At 41.1% G+C, this 15,645-nt stretch overlaps 1 protein-coding gene and 1 pseudogene across 3 annotated transcripts in view; one reads left to right on the top strand and one right to left on the bottom strand.

Moving 5' to 3' along the window:
- Positions 1-4,834: 4,834 nt before the first annotated feature.
- On the bottom strand, positions 4,835-7,860 carry LOC145470609 (uncharacterized; annotated as a pseudogene).
- Positions 7,861-9,758: 1,898 nt separating this feature from the next.
- Positions 9,759-15,645, top strand: part of LOC145479970 (fidgetin-like protein 1) — a 208,423-nt gene continuing 202,536 nt past the window's right edge. Inside the window, exon 1 of one of the 3 annotated variants that reach the window (XM_081458455.1) lies at positions 9,759-10,283. In XM_081458455.1, the coding sequence (XP_081314581.1) occupies positions 10,141-10,283 (143 nt within the window). In that variant the 5' untranslated portion in view covers positions 9,759-10,140. The remainder of the gene's footprint in view (positions 10,284-15,645) is intronic. The other 2 variants (XM_081458456.1, XM_081458457.1) reach the window with 2 other exon arrangements.

Here is a 15,645-nt window from a genome sequence, read left to right as displayed (position 1 = left end):
AATAAAGTGTATTATCGTTTGTCTCACGATGTAGTCACTCTGAGATGTAGATCGCGACGTTTCGACTGCTTACTGCTAGTCTTCTTCAGGCGATAAGGTCGACTGATTGCACGGTATCATTTATATCACAAAGGTCGGCTGTGATTGGTGCATTTCGATCCTCCTATTGTTCCATTGTTCCGGCGAGTAGCTGTTCCCTCAGTTGTCCGCTGTTGTACCGTTCTCCTGTTGTTGTGTTTCTTGTTCGTGGGCATCCACGCTTCAGGAATTTCAATTCCACTATCCCTGTTGATGTTATTAGGGTGAAGTCTTATGTGAATAGCTTCCTTGACCCTACGTGTGTACCAGTGAGGATCTCGATCAATAAACATGACCTCATTCCAGATAGGATAGTGGCTGGTCTCGTGGGTGTGTTCAGAAACGGCGGAGGTCTGGAAGCATGGATGCCCACGATCATGATGGTATTGGCTGAAAGACTCGTGTAAAGTTTGTCATCAGTCATTGGTGGGTTTCGATCCGTCTATTGTTGGTCAAATGGTCGGTTTTTGGTCCGTGTATTGTGAAGTCGGTCTGTTAGAATTATATTTACCTGGGTTTCCGGAGCCAGCGGGCAGCTTGTCGCCGTGTTTCTCTCCAATTCCTCCTTTAGTTCCTCAACGAGCCACTCTATTCTTGCTCGTGAGAGCCGAAATCGTTCAATGACTTCCCATATCGGCTAGAAAGGGGAATCTTTGAAACAAAAAAAGTCCGCCCACGGCCGCCATTTTGTTTGGTTTTGCAACATTTGTAACTCTCCGGTAACTTTACGGGAGGTCACGACCTCCCGTAAATTACCGGGCAAGTTACCGGAAAAATTAACGGGATCGAAAATAACGGGAGCTTCGAGAAACACCCGAAACGTTTACGGGGACTTACCGGGTGACTTACCGGGCCCGATAATTTGCCGGGTCTTTCGAGAAACAGGCCCCTGGGGCCTGGGGCCCGTTTCTCGAAAGTCCCGAAACTTTACGGGCTATTTTCGGGTGTCACGATTCCCTCTGTATCTCAAGAACGGAGGGGACTTAAGTCGTCAAACTTTACGGTCAGTTTGCTTTTTGTTATCTTCAAAAGATGTTGAAGGATCGGCTTTCCTGAACAAGCGGTTGGTAGGTTCACAAATGGCTTTTCGGGCCCGTAAAGCCATTTCAGTTTAGTTCATCTGTATCTAAAAACGGAGAAGTGTATACGCCTGAAACCTCTTGTATGAAGGGAACCTCTGTTCATATTAAAAATATGTGAATAAAACAGCTCTGTTATCATAAGGTTTAAGATTTTGCTACGGCTTTCCGGGTGCGAAAACGTTTTGGGACTTTCGAGAAACGGGCCTCTGAGGCCCGTTTCTCGAAAGTCCCGAAATGAACTAAAAATGAACTGAAAAATGGCTTTACGGGCCCGAAAGGTTTCCGGGAATTTCGAGAAACGGGCCACTGGAGATTAAGGACCCGTTCTACTAATTGTTGAGAGGATTTACAAAACTTCTCTATTTTGAAATTCACAGTTTTAAATTGCAAATTACATTTGAGAGAATTTTCATACATCACTCATGACGAAATTCTCAATTGCACTCGCAAATTCGTCCATTTCCCAAAAACCTCAGGTTTAATACTCCCGAGATAGAATTTCGGCTTCTTGAAATAGTTGATCAAAGCAAGATTTAAGTGGCGAGAAACCCTTAGCACAAATCTGTAAACTGTGGGCTAATCTAGACGTATATGTAATGGTCACATTACGAGTGATATTTGAAAATTCACTCAAACTGTATTCGCTGCTGATACGCCGCAACTTCTTCTCCAAAACGAGCCTGATTTGAAGGGAAGTCTCACAAGTCTCACACGAGTGGAGCAATGTGATTAGGAGGTACAGCGGAAAGCGTAACGGCGATAGCCCAAGGTGCCAGCACTCTATGCCGTTGTTTGTTTTTATGGATTTCATAAAGATGCTCCACGATGACGGCGGCAATGTTCTGTCTAATATCCAGGCTCTGCCAGCGTGCTGCATGAAGTCTTGAGGCTTAGGTGCATGAAGTTGCAATTCCCTGTAAGTGCGTTTACAGTGCAAAGTAGCTATATGGAGTCTACTTTCGGGGCGAGGAAAAATACTACATAACTCGCAAAAGTGTATCGAGAAGCGAGAGACCTGAACAGGTACCGACAAACTAATCTGAAAAAAGCGCTTCCATGGTCCATGCTTCCATGTGATCTGCTGACAGAGCGAACTAGTCGTTCGAAATGTCGTATCATAGTATCAGATGCTAAAATTTGGCTTCAACAGGAGCCGCTTTTTAATTTTTTTATGAAACAAAACTCAGTATTTTTGGGAGTTTCTAAGATCGTTGATGGTTTCTATCTATACTTAGGGTGACTGTAACCATAAGTATATTGTTTGATGATATATCGCTTGTGCTATTTCGTTTCATCCAGGGATTTGCCCGGAGGCGCAGCATTCTCCGCGGTGTGTCAAGAAACCGAAGATAACTTACCAGCATGCAAGTTGCGCGTGTCTCTCAAGTTACCCTGGGTGCCAGAGGTTTTTCTTGCGCGATTTCCGGAGTCGGTTATGCCTCTATTGCCTTCGGCCGTCGAAGCGAAGCGAAGTATTTTCGTCCACCGCTCGCGAGAAAAAACCTGCGGTACCCAGGGTACTCTGAAGTCCGCTGCTGATCAGATATGGGAAGATTATAACAACGGAAAACTAGTGGCAATTTCAAAGAAGAACTTGTTGAGTGGAAGGACTGCAATATCATCTCGCTTAAGAATGGGTATTGATATTACAAAACAGGAATGCGAACGGGCGAGTTACATTTTGGCTGGTAAAACATATTTTTGTTTCTCTTTTAGCATTGATTTAATCTATGGAGCAAGCAACGAAAGAAATTATAAAGCTACAGAAAGCCGGTTGTTGGTAACAGGAGAGGAGACGCCTCACCAGTCGAAAAATAGATGAGTGGATTTTACCAATCGCAGGGAATTCAAAAGTCAAGGACGATCGCTATATTTCTTTATTTTTGGCCCCAACTTTCCTGGTGAAACTTGTATGCCTGAACAATGTTACGCGAATGATTTGGAATTATTACCTAAACGGCAGCGTTAAGCAGCGTTAAATGGGGAGGCTGATCGAGAGCTAAATGCTCACTTTCTGGGTTGTATTTGGTCAGGAAAGTGTTAGAGAATGTCTTGGCGCCGGCCTTAACTAGTTTACCTAAATGGTACAAAATACTACCAAAGGGAAGGAGGATGTAAGGATTGTCAACGCAGAGCAGGGTAACAGTAACAAACTGGTTTATTTACTTCTTCGGATTACAGCACTCAGCAGCACTAAGCTTCACTCACGCTCTTACACAAGTACACCGGAAATTTCCAGAAACTTCTTTAAAGAATTCAATAGCATTGTTGCAAGGCTTCTAAATCGAATATTACTCGAGAAATTGGACATTCCAGAAGGTTTTAGTTTACGGCTGAATAACTTCCAGCTCGAGATTTTAAATAACAGCAACAAGCCACAAATTTTGCGAAGGATTGGAATGAAGTACATTCTTCTCCTGTGTGATTTCCAAAATGTTGACTACAGTTGTGCAGATAAAAAATATAAACGGTACCGCTAAAATCTGTGATTTTAAAATGATATTAACTTCAAAAGATCGCAAATAACACTTGATGAGGGGGAACTCTGATTCAAGCTATACTGAAAACAGATACCTGGTCGGTAAAAATCCAAATTTTGCTTGGTGTTGTGGCAATTGACATAGTTAAACATCATCAATAGCACAATATAACGTTGAACCTATTTCACGATTGATTACAACTGGTTTACTTATACACTTTTGGTTTTGAGAGCTTTAACACTTACGGTAAGCTAACAATAAAATTTTGAACTGACTTGGTTCTCTATCACGCCGGGTGCCTTTGACCTACACTAAATTCTTCGTTTCTGTAACTTTCCAAATTACTTCTGTTAGTATTAGATGAGACTCTACAAGAGTGATTTGTTGGATATTCTGGACTGATGTTCCTGTTGTTCCCGATAGCTTTCATCCTTAGTTTCATCGATCGAAGAGAGCAGCACACGGAAAACAGCGCATCTTAATAGAGAGCTGCCTAATCAAGAAAAGACTTAGTTTACAAAGAAAAGTTTATAAAGGAAAGCAGGAACGAAGCGTCAAAAATAGGAATATACACACCAGAAAACTGTCACTCACCTTCGTACACGCGACCAACGATACAAGAGAGAGAGCACAAGATCAGACTGCGTATCTTAATTCACGCATAACCACAGTCCCTTACGCCTTTGATCTTACCGCTACCAAAATTCCTTGCGTTTCGCAAAAGCCCCTAAAATGTGACCTTTTCCCGATTAGAGAGCTGCCTCGTTCCTTTGCTTTAGCCTCACTCACTGCGGCAGCAATTATTCAGCAGCACTAGGTGCTGTTGTGATCTTTCCTGACTCCGCAATTTGTTTTTCAGGTGGTAGTCAGACTGATTCATCAGACGAGACTCAGAAATTAAAAGAAGATAGCATTCCTCCAGGTACAGTTAAGCTTTTGTGGTAATATTCGTATTCACAACAATCATAGTGATGTGCAGAATTGAAATATGTAACAAAAATGCAGTTTTCTCGACTTGGTGGGCATTCTTCGCACTAGTTACGTAATAGCTCTGAAATAAATACCCAAAAAACTTGTTCATTCATGCTCGGTTTTCCACCGGTTTTCCAGCGTAGCGCGAATCAGGGAACGGCCCACCCTCCCACCCTTATCGCGTGGGTCGTACCGCTAGACTCGACCTCCTTTAAGCCACGCTTAGCCGTCCGCTGGTCAATCATCATTCCCATATCTTACTTCAACTGAGTATACTTTAGCCTCCCTGCCCTCGGAATTTTTTCTAAGTTGATGTAAGCAAAGGGAAGAGGGGAAGGTGAATGAGTAGAAGGAAGGCTTACCTCTGTTTCTCTTGCGCCTAGCTCCTGTTGGGAGCTTGCGAGGACTGCTTGTTGGACTGCTGTCGAAGAGTGAGCCTTTGGTCCTCCCCCCAGGTAAGGCTTTCCTTGGGAGGGGCCCTCCAAAAATGCCGGTTGTTACTGTAAGGCTCTTTCTTGTGAAAACTTTGACTGCCTTAATTTCCAGAAGGTAAACATCTCGGCACGGCGCGGGAATTTTAAAACTTGGGAAGTTCTGTAGTTATTCTGAGTCAATTTTTCGGGTGTTTCGCCTCGTTTGCTCTGCTTCATGGCATTGTTCGGTATTACAGCGTTTGACTGAGGAGGGGAAACGACGTTTGGTTCGAGTTATCGGGAGGTTCGAGAAATCGGGATTCCACACGGTTTGCCAAACCAGTGATTAAGTACAGTTACTTGAATCAACAACATATCGATCCTCTGCTCCCTGTGCCCCGTTAGACTTCTCTTGGTGAAAGGAAGGTCGAAAGGAAAATCAAGCAAAAATTCTCGACCTCGATTCGCGTGCATAACAAAACAAAATACGAGAGCGTGACAAATTGAACTTAGTCTACTGTTCGCTTCGACGAAAAAGTTCCTGTTGGTCATCTCCAAGTTTATTAGCTCGTTTGTTGAGACAGAGCGTTCAGCATAGCCGCACTGTCGCTGTGGAATACCCTTCCGAAAAACTTTACTATAATTATTGTAAACCTATTTGTCAATTTTTAGATAAGTATTTAGTATTTAGTAATAAGTATTTACTGTAGGCAAATCGACTTCAATGTAGGCGAATCGACTAAGATCCTGTAGGCGAAACGAATTCGGTCGTGTAAGCGAAACGACTTCGATGTCGGCGGATCGACTTGTAGGAGAATCGACCGGTTACCCTTTCAAGCCCTGCCCCGCTCTTTCGCGATCTTCTTCGCCACTTCCTTGGCTGTTAATTCTTGCTCTCTGCCATCCTCTTTCACGTTTTGCTTAAGTTAAATCCTGTCTTGAAAACGTTAGATCAACCTTCCCTATAGCAAATAGAACTGAGTTTTCTTTCGTTAAAAATCCCGTCAAGAGAAGATGGCATTCTTGAGCTCCCCCGTTAGGGTTACCTTGAGACTCCCCTCCCCCAGAGTCTGTACGGGACGGCGTTCGCTCGTACGGTGACGTCATAACCAAATTTTCTCGGCTTGATGGGTTACCAAATTTTCTAAGGAATGGGGCTCTGCTCGCGCGCCTTCGGCTCGCCGGAGCTCCCCTGCCAAACTGCAATTGCTACAACTGATTTTACAGTTCTTAATGGTTTCAAGGGGACTTTGATTTGTCGTTGCCTTAAGATTCGACTAATCCTTTCCGAAAGGCTCTGCGCATAGAGCGTAGAGTAGCACCACGACACCATTGGATTATAGATCGGTGGGGAGTTTCGACAGCGATCTTTCGCAGCTATTGATGAAGGGTGAGGGATAGTTATTGTCTCGCAGTACAGCCTTGATTCGTTTCGTTTCTTCGCGTTTCCCTTTCTGCGTTGATGGTAAGTTCTGTGCCCTGCGTTGCAAGGTACTGACTACAGATCTCTTACGGCACAAGGGGTGGTGAGAATTGAAATCGAGATAGCGGTCTGTGTGTGTTGGCTTTCTGTAGACATTCACTTCAAGCTGCGTACCCCTCCTTGTGGTGATAGTGTCTAAAAAGGGTAGTCCCTTTACCTTGGTGTCCTCAAGTTCTAGAATGAACTGTATGTTGGGGTTAATTGAATTGAGATGTTGGTGAAACTCATCCACTTGGTCGTTTCTAAGACACGTGTTAAGTTCCTTGGCTTTAGATTCACCAAAGAGGAACATCTGCATAGAATCAGAATATTTACCGAGCTCAGTGATGTAGGCAATATGTGTTGGCTTAACGATAACCTCAGTGTATCCTCACTGACGTCTATGTTTGTTAACAGTTGCCACAGCACGTCCCAGCAAGTGAAGGCTCTTTAGAACCAGGTTAATTTCCTCAACCATCTGAACGGCCTGTGGGTCCTTTTTTAAGTGCTGGAGAAGGATGCAAAGTGGGCCCACTGCGGCCATGTAGTTTCTCTCCGTCACTTGGAGATCTTGTTCCCAACGAAGACTAGCTAGCGACTGCTTACCTTGAATAAGGACAAGCCATTTATCAAGTTCCGGCACGCGGAGAGCGAGAGCATCGGACTTTAGGAATTGTTTGACGGGCTCGTTATGTGGTTTGTCCGCCATACATGAACGGAAATGAATATCACTTATTTCCTTAGCGTCATTGTCGATATTCCACATACACTAAATATCGAGCATTCGTAGAGCTCGGAGGTGGCGGAATCTCATCAACCACTGTCCATTTCGAAGCGTGTTTCTTCGTCTCCTCTTTTGCCGCCAATAATGCCGAGGCAAAGGGATCGGTAAAAACACCTGAAACCGTTGCGACTTTGCTCAAAGGTTCTTTCTCCCCGACTGAGAAAAACAGCTTGGTGCTGTAACGCTAAGCTGACTTGCTGGGTAGGATCGCTTTCGGCCGGCTTGCTGTTGGATGGAACTACTTATCTAGGAAAGATCGAAGCGGTTCTGCTAGCAGGGTACCATTTATGTGACTGAGAAATGCGAACACGCGGGCGATTGTTGCACGATCGATATCACGATGAAATAATTTTCCCAGACATATAATCAGAAGCATATCGCCTTGATTCAATGTGATATGCCTCTGATATAATAAATAGAGGGTAAATAGAGTAGTTCTCTGTTGCCACTTGATATTCATCAAGTCACACTGGAAACTCATTGTTGACTTCGTTCCCACCCCTCCCCTCCTCTCCTCCATTCCTCCACCTTGTACCTTATTAAATGAAATTTTTGCGGCGCGTTTACTTCGCGATTTTGAGGTGGGCATATTTCGCGACACTTAAATTCTGCTATTTTGCGAAAATGTTGTATTTTGAAACGCTTAAACTTGTCGTTTTTGAATAACACACAATTTATTTCCTTGGCAATGTTACTTTAACATGTCCTTGAATCTAGTAAACCGACTTTATTAAAGGTTAAAATTAACAAAAACGCAACGGCGGGACTATATGTCAACAGTAACATAATGTGAGTGCATGTTACGTTCGCGACACTTATTGTTCGCGTCCCTTTAATTTCGCGGCTTTTTTTGATCGCGAAATTCGCGAAATTAACGTGTCCCGAAAATTTCATGTAATAAGGTAAGTGTGCGTGCTTCTGAGGGGCCTAGGTTTTCTGAGGTGGTCATATATATCGCGTACTTTTATTGCGTGCTTACAACAGCTGTATTTAGCAATGAGACCATTCCTGAGGTGAATTCAAGGGAAAAATGACTAAATCGATAGATGGCAGTCACAAGTGATGTGTCACTGCCTTTCGCTGAATAATAATCAATTGAACGAGCTTTTAAACTAGTGAGACAATCTCAGATAGTACAGAGTGTAATTTACAGCTCTGATACAGTAGTCACACAGGTCCTCACCCGTGTTGTTCTCTCCCTTGGTAGTCAACTAGGCCTTTTCCCCTTTGCAGAATATGAGCGGACAAAAACTTGATAAGACATAATCTTAGCAGTGTGTATGTTTCATGTTTGTGTTTTCTTTCAAGGCCCAAAGATAACTTACAATTACCGTTTGTCTAGACGGTTTTAAGTCTATCGTGATATTTTATGTTGAGTTTCGTTCATTTTGTCGCAAATGTGACAATTTTATTTTCATGCCAGCGTTTGTAATTTGATACTTTTGTTTTCCTCGTCAATGTATGCAACAAGATATCTTTGTTTCAACGAAAATATAAGAAAAATGTCTATTTTTTTTACTCACTGCAAGAGATAAATGGAATATAAAAGTTAAATATCTGCTGAAAAGTCAAAAAGGAAAGATTTTGTTTTTTTTAAAACGCAAATTTTCTTTTCACCGATAAACAAAAACTAATCTAATTATCAAATAGTCACGTCGAGTCACAGAATAGTGCGTTCTTATTCTGTTGCCAGCTTTGGTGTTAACAATAAAACCACGTCAAACTAATACACAATGCTATCGAGTAATACAATTGGGGAGCGTTTCAACAAGAAGTATTGAAGGAAGAGATCTTTACTTGACCGAAATTATATCCCACATCGGTGAGCGAGTCACCTCGTCGACTGATAAAATTATTAATTGGCGGTTTCAGTAAGTGCCACGGAGTCTACTGCAATAATAACGAAGTTTCTTTTGTCACAAATTTACTAGTTTTACATGTAACTAACGCGGGAAAGTTTCGGCCGAATACGAACTTTTGGGTCTCTTTATAGAAGAGGAAATAAACAAGCTGCTAAGGAGAAGCAATATGTTTGCATTCTTTATTTGAGCCCTGGCAAACATACAACAGACGACATTTCTTGAATCGAGCTATGGAAGAATCCACAAGATACGAAGCCACAGTAGCGTTCTTTGCAACAAAAAGAAGAACTGACGTTACCTGAAATATAGCTGCTATCCCCGGCGAAAACAAGAGTGTGGTATCACTCATTACAAAAAATAAAAAAAGCGTGCATCTGAACTAGAAGAACGGATTTTATCACACTAGCAATGCTAGAACTCATGCGTCTTACATGGTATGTTCTACCACAAGGAAAAGAACTCAACGTTCGTGGGTAGTCCCGTATGAAATGTATCTTTCACTTAACATATAGTCGACTTTTGACGCTAACTAATCTGCGCATGCGTTTGGAGCAAATTGCCTTTGTTCTTAAGAGAATAGCACCACAAGGATAGCATGAGATATATATATTTGTGTCATGTAGTTAATGAAAGTATCGTAAATATGAAATGTTTTGCGCAATGCACACGGGCACCTTTGAACTACTCCACCCAGCCCCCCTTCCCACAAAGCTAATTGATTAACTGAAATTAATTAGTTAAACAATATTTAAGTTTACACCTCATTGTGTTATGGCGTTAGTGCCTGACCGAACAGCAGCCCCCTAAACCATCCCAATAGTGCACTCTGCACTAAAAACGGTCTGCGACTGAATTGCGGACCCATTGCGGACCTATCTATTGCTTCCCGACCTTCCCAGTCCTCTGTCCTCTCCGGCGCGGTGTAATAGGGTCTCTATCAATGAACCGAATTTCTCGATTTTCCTTCCGTTTTGTGGTTCCTTTTGAGATCAGTTCGGTTTTGGAAAATGAATTATTCACGAAGTGACTGTCGTGCTATGAATATGTGGCAAAGACTATATTTTAACACACAATCACCGGGTGCAACGCCTGACTGCCGAGCGGATGGGTGGCGAAGGTTGCTAGCTCAACTTCGAATCCTGACCAGGAGGTTTGTTTGATGGTGTTGGAAATGTGTTAAGCTTAAGTTCATATAGTGTATATAACATTGCTCAACTTACTAAAACTCCACGGGGTACAATTCAGTTTTATTCGCGTCATGTTCAAACGCTGTTCAGCTCATGTGCCGCGGTTTCGTTCGACTTCTCGGGGGAAAAAATGATTGTAGCAATGGCCGTTTTTATGCGAAAAAACGAGACGCAGTTAAGTACACGGCCTAAAAAAAACAAGAAGATCTGTTAGATCTTATAACCGCGCTTTTAAAATTTAACTGTTTGCTTAGCACTACCGTCGGAACGCAGTGCACATTCCAAAGCAGCCATTGATGATTCTTTTCTTACTGTAGACATCACATCACTTGATCAACACAAACTGTATTATTGCACCATCAGTGGTAGCCATTGACAAATCTCCGATGACGTAATGGTCTTAATCTTTGTAGAACTTTCTTCGGGATATGTATGGGCATGCGCGATATGAATGACACAATAATAACACTATTAACAACAGCTTTCTTTCTTAAAAGTCATGATTAAATTTAATTGGTGTTTTCCACGAGTAAAGGGCTAGCAAAGTAGTCACACAAGTCATATAATTTAATAATAAAACTCTATCCCGACCGATGTATCGATTTTGGTCACTCCAGTGACCACAGATTGAAAACGTGACAGAAAATTGGCGTTACTTTCGATTCTCACAAATTTGGACAGTGGGATGATCTCATCATTAGCCAATTATAGGTCATCTTTCAGCTCTTTTCGTCATATCCTCCCCTTGGGAGAATTTTGTCAAGTTAGGTAATTTAGTATGCAAGTCACCGTAATGGCGTTCACTGTTGACGAAATGTTTATTTGCTCAAAATTGGGGCAAAATCTTTCGGAGATGGAAATCAGGACATTTGTAAGGATACAGAAAGTAATTTGGGACCGGTTGCTGGCTTCTAAGGGTGAATTTATCCAGAAGTAAGCTGTATTTTCGTTTTCGTGCCGAAAGCCGTGCGGAATGTTATCGGCTTGTTCTGCTGTCTTGTTCTGTTTTTCTCTTGGTCTTTCTTGTAGCCCGCCAAGGCCAGTCTTTCGTCTAAATCAGTTGAAAAAAGTTCGAAAAAGATGTTCCCATTCAAGTTTAAGCTCTCAGGCGATAATTCTGGAGATTTTTGGCTGAAACGTTCGGCTTTGTTATGTTCGTGGTTTTTGGTTGCTATGGGCGACCGTTGCTTCCTTTGTTAGGTCAAGTCTGGGGAGTGAGGTCACAAAAAAATTCTAATTAATTCTGGTTTTGTTTGATTTCGCTGAAATTTTAACACAATAAAGCTGGATTGTTAACGAATAGATTTACCGCCTGCCGATGTGTGGTAGCTATTAACGCTGAAGTGTTATATCGCTTCAAAGTCAGGGTTTTGAAGAGATTTTTTTGCAATGTGTGGGTTCGGCGTGATTTTGTAATCGGAGGTTTTTGTTGACCCCGAAGGAAAAAATATCCGGAAAAGGTCATTTCATTGACGATTCAAAGGAATATAAATATGTATATGTTCTGAGCTAAATTTCTGCTGAAAAAATATAATCTTTGACGAACGCTGGGTTTTTGATTTTTTCCCGCATTCCTCATTCCGCTATGCATAGATTTTGTTTCATTTCTAAAAGGTCAGATTTTGAGAGAATTTCAAAATATTAAAAAGTTTGTAACTTTCTGAAGAAAGCATGATTTTGAAAAAGGAATGCATAGCTATGTTTCCAACATTGGCTTTAATCGAAATCCGTCAAAAAAGGCTGGATTTAAGGAAAAACTGCGTTTCCTTTAGCATTTAAAGAAACCAGAAGTGCGCCCGATATCTATCGGAAGTTACCCTATCAGTGCGTGCGCAGTTTACACTACCAGCACACTTCGGTAAGATCACACAAAGCCACACGGAGTTAGTTTTTGTCTTTCTATTGCTCTTGTTGTTCTGTCTTTCTCTTATTTTTTCTTTGTTTGTACTTTTTTTATTTTGCATTTTGTGAAACACAAAGAAAAACATCTAAAATGTGAACGAATTTGGAAGTTATTGAGTTATTTTTAGTTTCTGCACTCAGGCTGACGTAAGTAACTGGAAGTGAAATTTCACCTCTTTAGCAATGCGCGCAAGTGCGCGCATAAATCGGTTAATGGGCCTTTAACAAATCAAATGTGATTTAGCGTGGTCTGTACTCTTATTGACAACGAGTACACGTCATCTCAATGGTCAAAATGTTGTGGACTCATGAGGTGCAACCAAGTGAGTCCACAGCAAATTTTGACCACTGTGATGACGTGTATTCGTTGTCGATAAGAGTACAGACCACGCTAAACCACATTCGATTTGTTTTTTTACCACAATGTCAAAATAATGAAAGAAATCTTTGTCAAGATTTGTTGACAATTAAAAACACTGTCTCAAACTTGAAAGTGCATGCACTACACTTTGTATATTTACTATTCACCTCATATTATTCTACGTAAATGAGTCCGTTGTTTTCTCTTTCACGTGTAGCACTTTGTATATTTACTATTTACCTTATATTATTCTACGTAAATGAGTCCGTTGTTTTAACAGACTGGACTTCTATATTATGCGATAGTTGTTTTGGCTAATCCACCATTGCGCAAAAAGGCCAACAAAGTGCTTCAAAGGTGGCGTGTCCTTGCCTTTTATAGGATTGCTCCGTGTTTAAAAGAAGACGTTAAAGTAGACAGATGTTAAAAGTGTCTTCCTTATTTTCCGTTTTTATACTTGACATTAAAGTTGCCATGAGACAGCTTTAATGTCCGAGATGACATTAATGTCCCAAGTGTAAAAACGGCCAATGATTGTTGATGTGCAATGTCTGCGTGGATTATCCAAGAATTTTGTCAGAAATGAGAATCGATTACTAAATGTTTGCTGCAAAATAATATTTGGGACCATGTCTGTATTTAGTATGGTTTTCTCTGGGCAAATTAAACTTGGGATAGGAAACCTCGTAAACTGGCAAGAAATCAGCACAAATTAACAAGCACAGTCAAACTTCTTGTAAAGGTCAGGTCTGTACATAGGCCACTATTTTGGCAGTGCAAAATGCAGACTAGAGACTGACTGAAAGACTGTAGGAAAAAAATGAAGACTCCAGACTGGGTGCAAAATGCAGGCTGATAAGGACTGTTCCTTTGTCTAAATTATACATGCGGTCAGTACAAAATGCAGACTGCAGACTGCAGACTGGGTACAAAAGGTAGACTGAGAATATTACAAGTGTTTCTTGTCTTGTACGTGACAACATGTTATCTAAAAACACACTGAGTGTCACGCAGTTGCTTTTCTGCGGCCATTTGCAGAGATCATTTTTAGTGCAGAGTGCACCACTGGGATGGTTTAGGGGTTGACGTCGCTAAAGCACTATGGCAATATGGCACTATGGAAATAAGGTGTAAACTTTAATGTTTGTTTAATTAAGTAATTTCGATTAATTAATTAGGGTTGCAGCAAGGGGGGTTATGATGGGGTAGGTACTTGTGAGCACTACATAAGATGGGTGGTGCATGTACCTACCTTACTTCTATGAGTACTTCAAAAAGCTATATATTTGTTTCAGAAAGCCCCTTGCTCCCCTTGTGGTACTTTTCTCTTTAGAACAAAACCAATATTTGCTCTAAACGCATGCGCAGATTAATACGCATTAGTGTCAACTACATATATCAGGTGGAAGATACAGTGCAGCTCAGATATATCCGAACCAAAATATACGCGTAATGCGCGTCAGCCCAATACACGTATACGCGTATGCATATACGCACATATGCGTATACAGCATATACGCATATGCCTGATTAGTATGTATGAGCTAACCTATTGTTTCTTCTTTTCTTATCAGGTCATTGTTGTTTTCAATGGCTTGACTGCTTGCCACAGAGCGAGAAAGAGTTTTCTTTATTTTGAATACGCATATACAGTATACGCGTGTATGCCTACAGACTAAGCAAAATGTTAGCTGAAACTAACATTTTGCAATTGGGCACTTGACTGAAAATTAACTGACTGAATATTGATTAAAAGAGAGAGTATTTTGTCGTTAAATCAAAAATTTACTATTTTTTTTTTGTCAAATAGAACGGGGGATACACTCTTCAACAATCCCATCTTCATGGAGCAAACATCACAACCGAAAGATAACATCTTCTCGAAACAAAGTCTGAACATGGTCCAAGCAAGCGACTTGGAAACGTGTGCCGAAACACACAACTTTTCCTCGAAGAAAATTAAAAATAACAAAATGTGAGTGGCGCACCATAGAATCTTCGATAAACAATTCTTTTGTCAGGAAAAGAGTAATTTACTATTTGAATGAACGGTTTGTGTCAGATACCGGAGATATCACTTTCTCGACAAGGTTGGAATGCTTCAAACAATAAACATCTTGCAAGCGACTTGCCGACGCATGCCGAAACACAGAACTGTTACTTGAGGAAAAAATAACTTAACGTGAGCAGCGCGCCATAGAAACTTTGATAAACATTTCTTCGGCTAAAGAAAGAGCATTTTACCGTTTGAATGAACAATTTGTGTCAAATGGAACCGGAGATATCATTTTTTCGACAACGTCTTCGGAACGCTTCAGACAATGAACATCTCACAATCGACTTGCCGACGAATGCCGAAACACATAACTTTTCCTTGAAGAAAAAATAACTAAACGTGAGCAGTGCGCCATAGAAACTTTGATAAACAGTTATTTTGACTAAAGAAAGAGCATTTACTGTTTGAATGAACGGTTTGTGTCAAATATAACCGGAGATATCATTTTTTCGACAAGGTCTTCAGAAAGCTTCAAACAATACACATCTCACAAGCGACTTGCCGACGCATGCCGAAACACAAAACTTTTACTTGAGGAAAAAATAACTAAACGTGAGCAGTGTGCCATAGAAACTTTGATAAACAATTATTTTGACTAAAGAAAGAGCATTTACTGTTTGAATGAACGATTTGTGTCAAATATAACCGGAGATATCATTTTTTCGACAATGTCTTCGGAACGCTTCAGACAATAAACATCTTGGAAACGACCTGACGACGCCTGCCAAGAACACAGAACCTTTTCCCGCCGTAAAAATAACTAAACTTGAGCAGCGTGCCATAGAAACCGTGATAAACAATTCTTTGGTAAAAGGAAGAGCATTTTACCATTTGAATGAACGATTTGTGTCAAATAAAACCGGAGATATCATTTTTTCAACGAGGATCTTCAGACAATAAAGGCTTTGCAAACAACTTGCTGACGCGTGCCGAAACACAACTTTTCCTTGAAGAAAAAATAACTAAACGTGAGCGGCGCACCATAGAAACTTTGATAAACAATTTT

This window comes from Orbicella franksi, chromosome 2, assembly GCF_964199315.1.
Source record: "Orbicella franksi chromosome 2, jaOrbFran1.1, whole genome shotgun sequence".
In the NCBI taxonomy this organism is placed as follows: Eukaryota; Metazoa; Cnidaria; class Anthozoa; order Scleractinia; family Merulinidae; genus Orbicella; species Orbicella franksi.
Note: the sequence above shows the minus strand (reverse complement) of the source record. Positions and strands in the feature narration are given on the sequence as shown.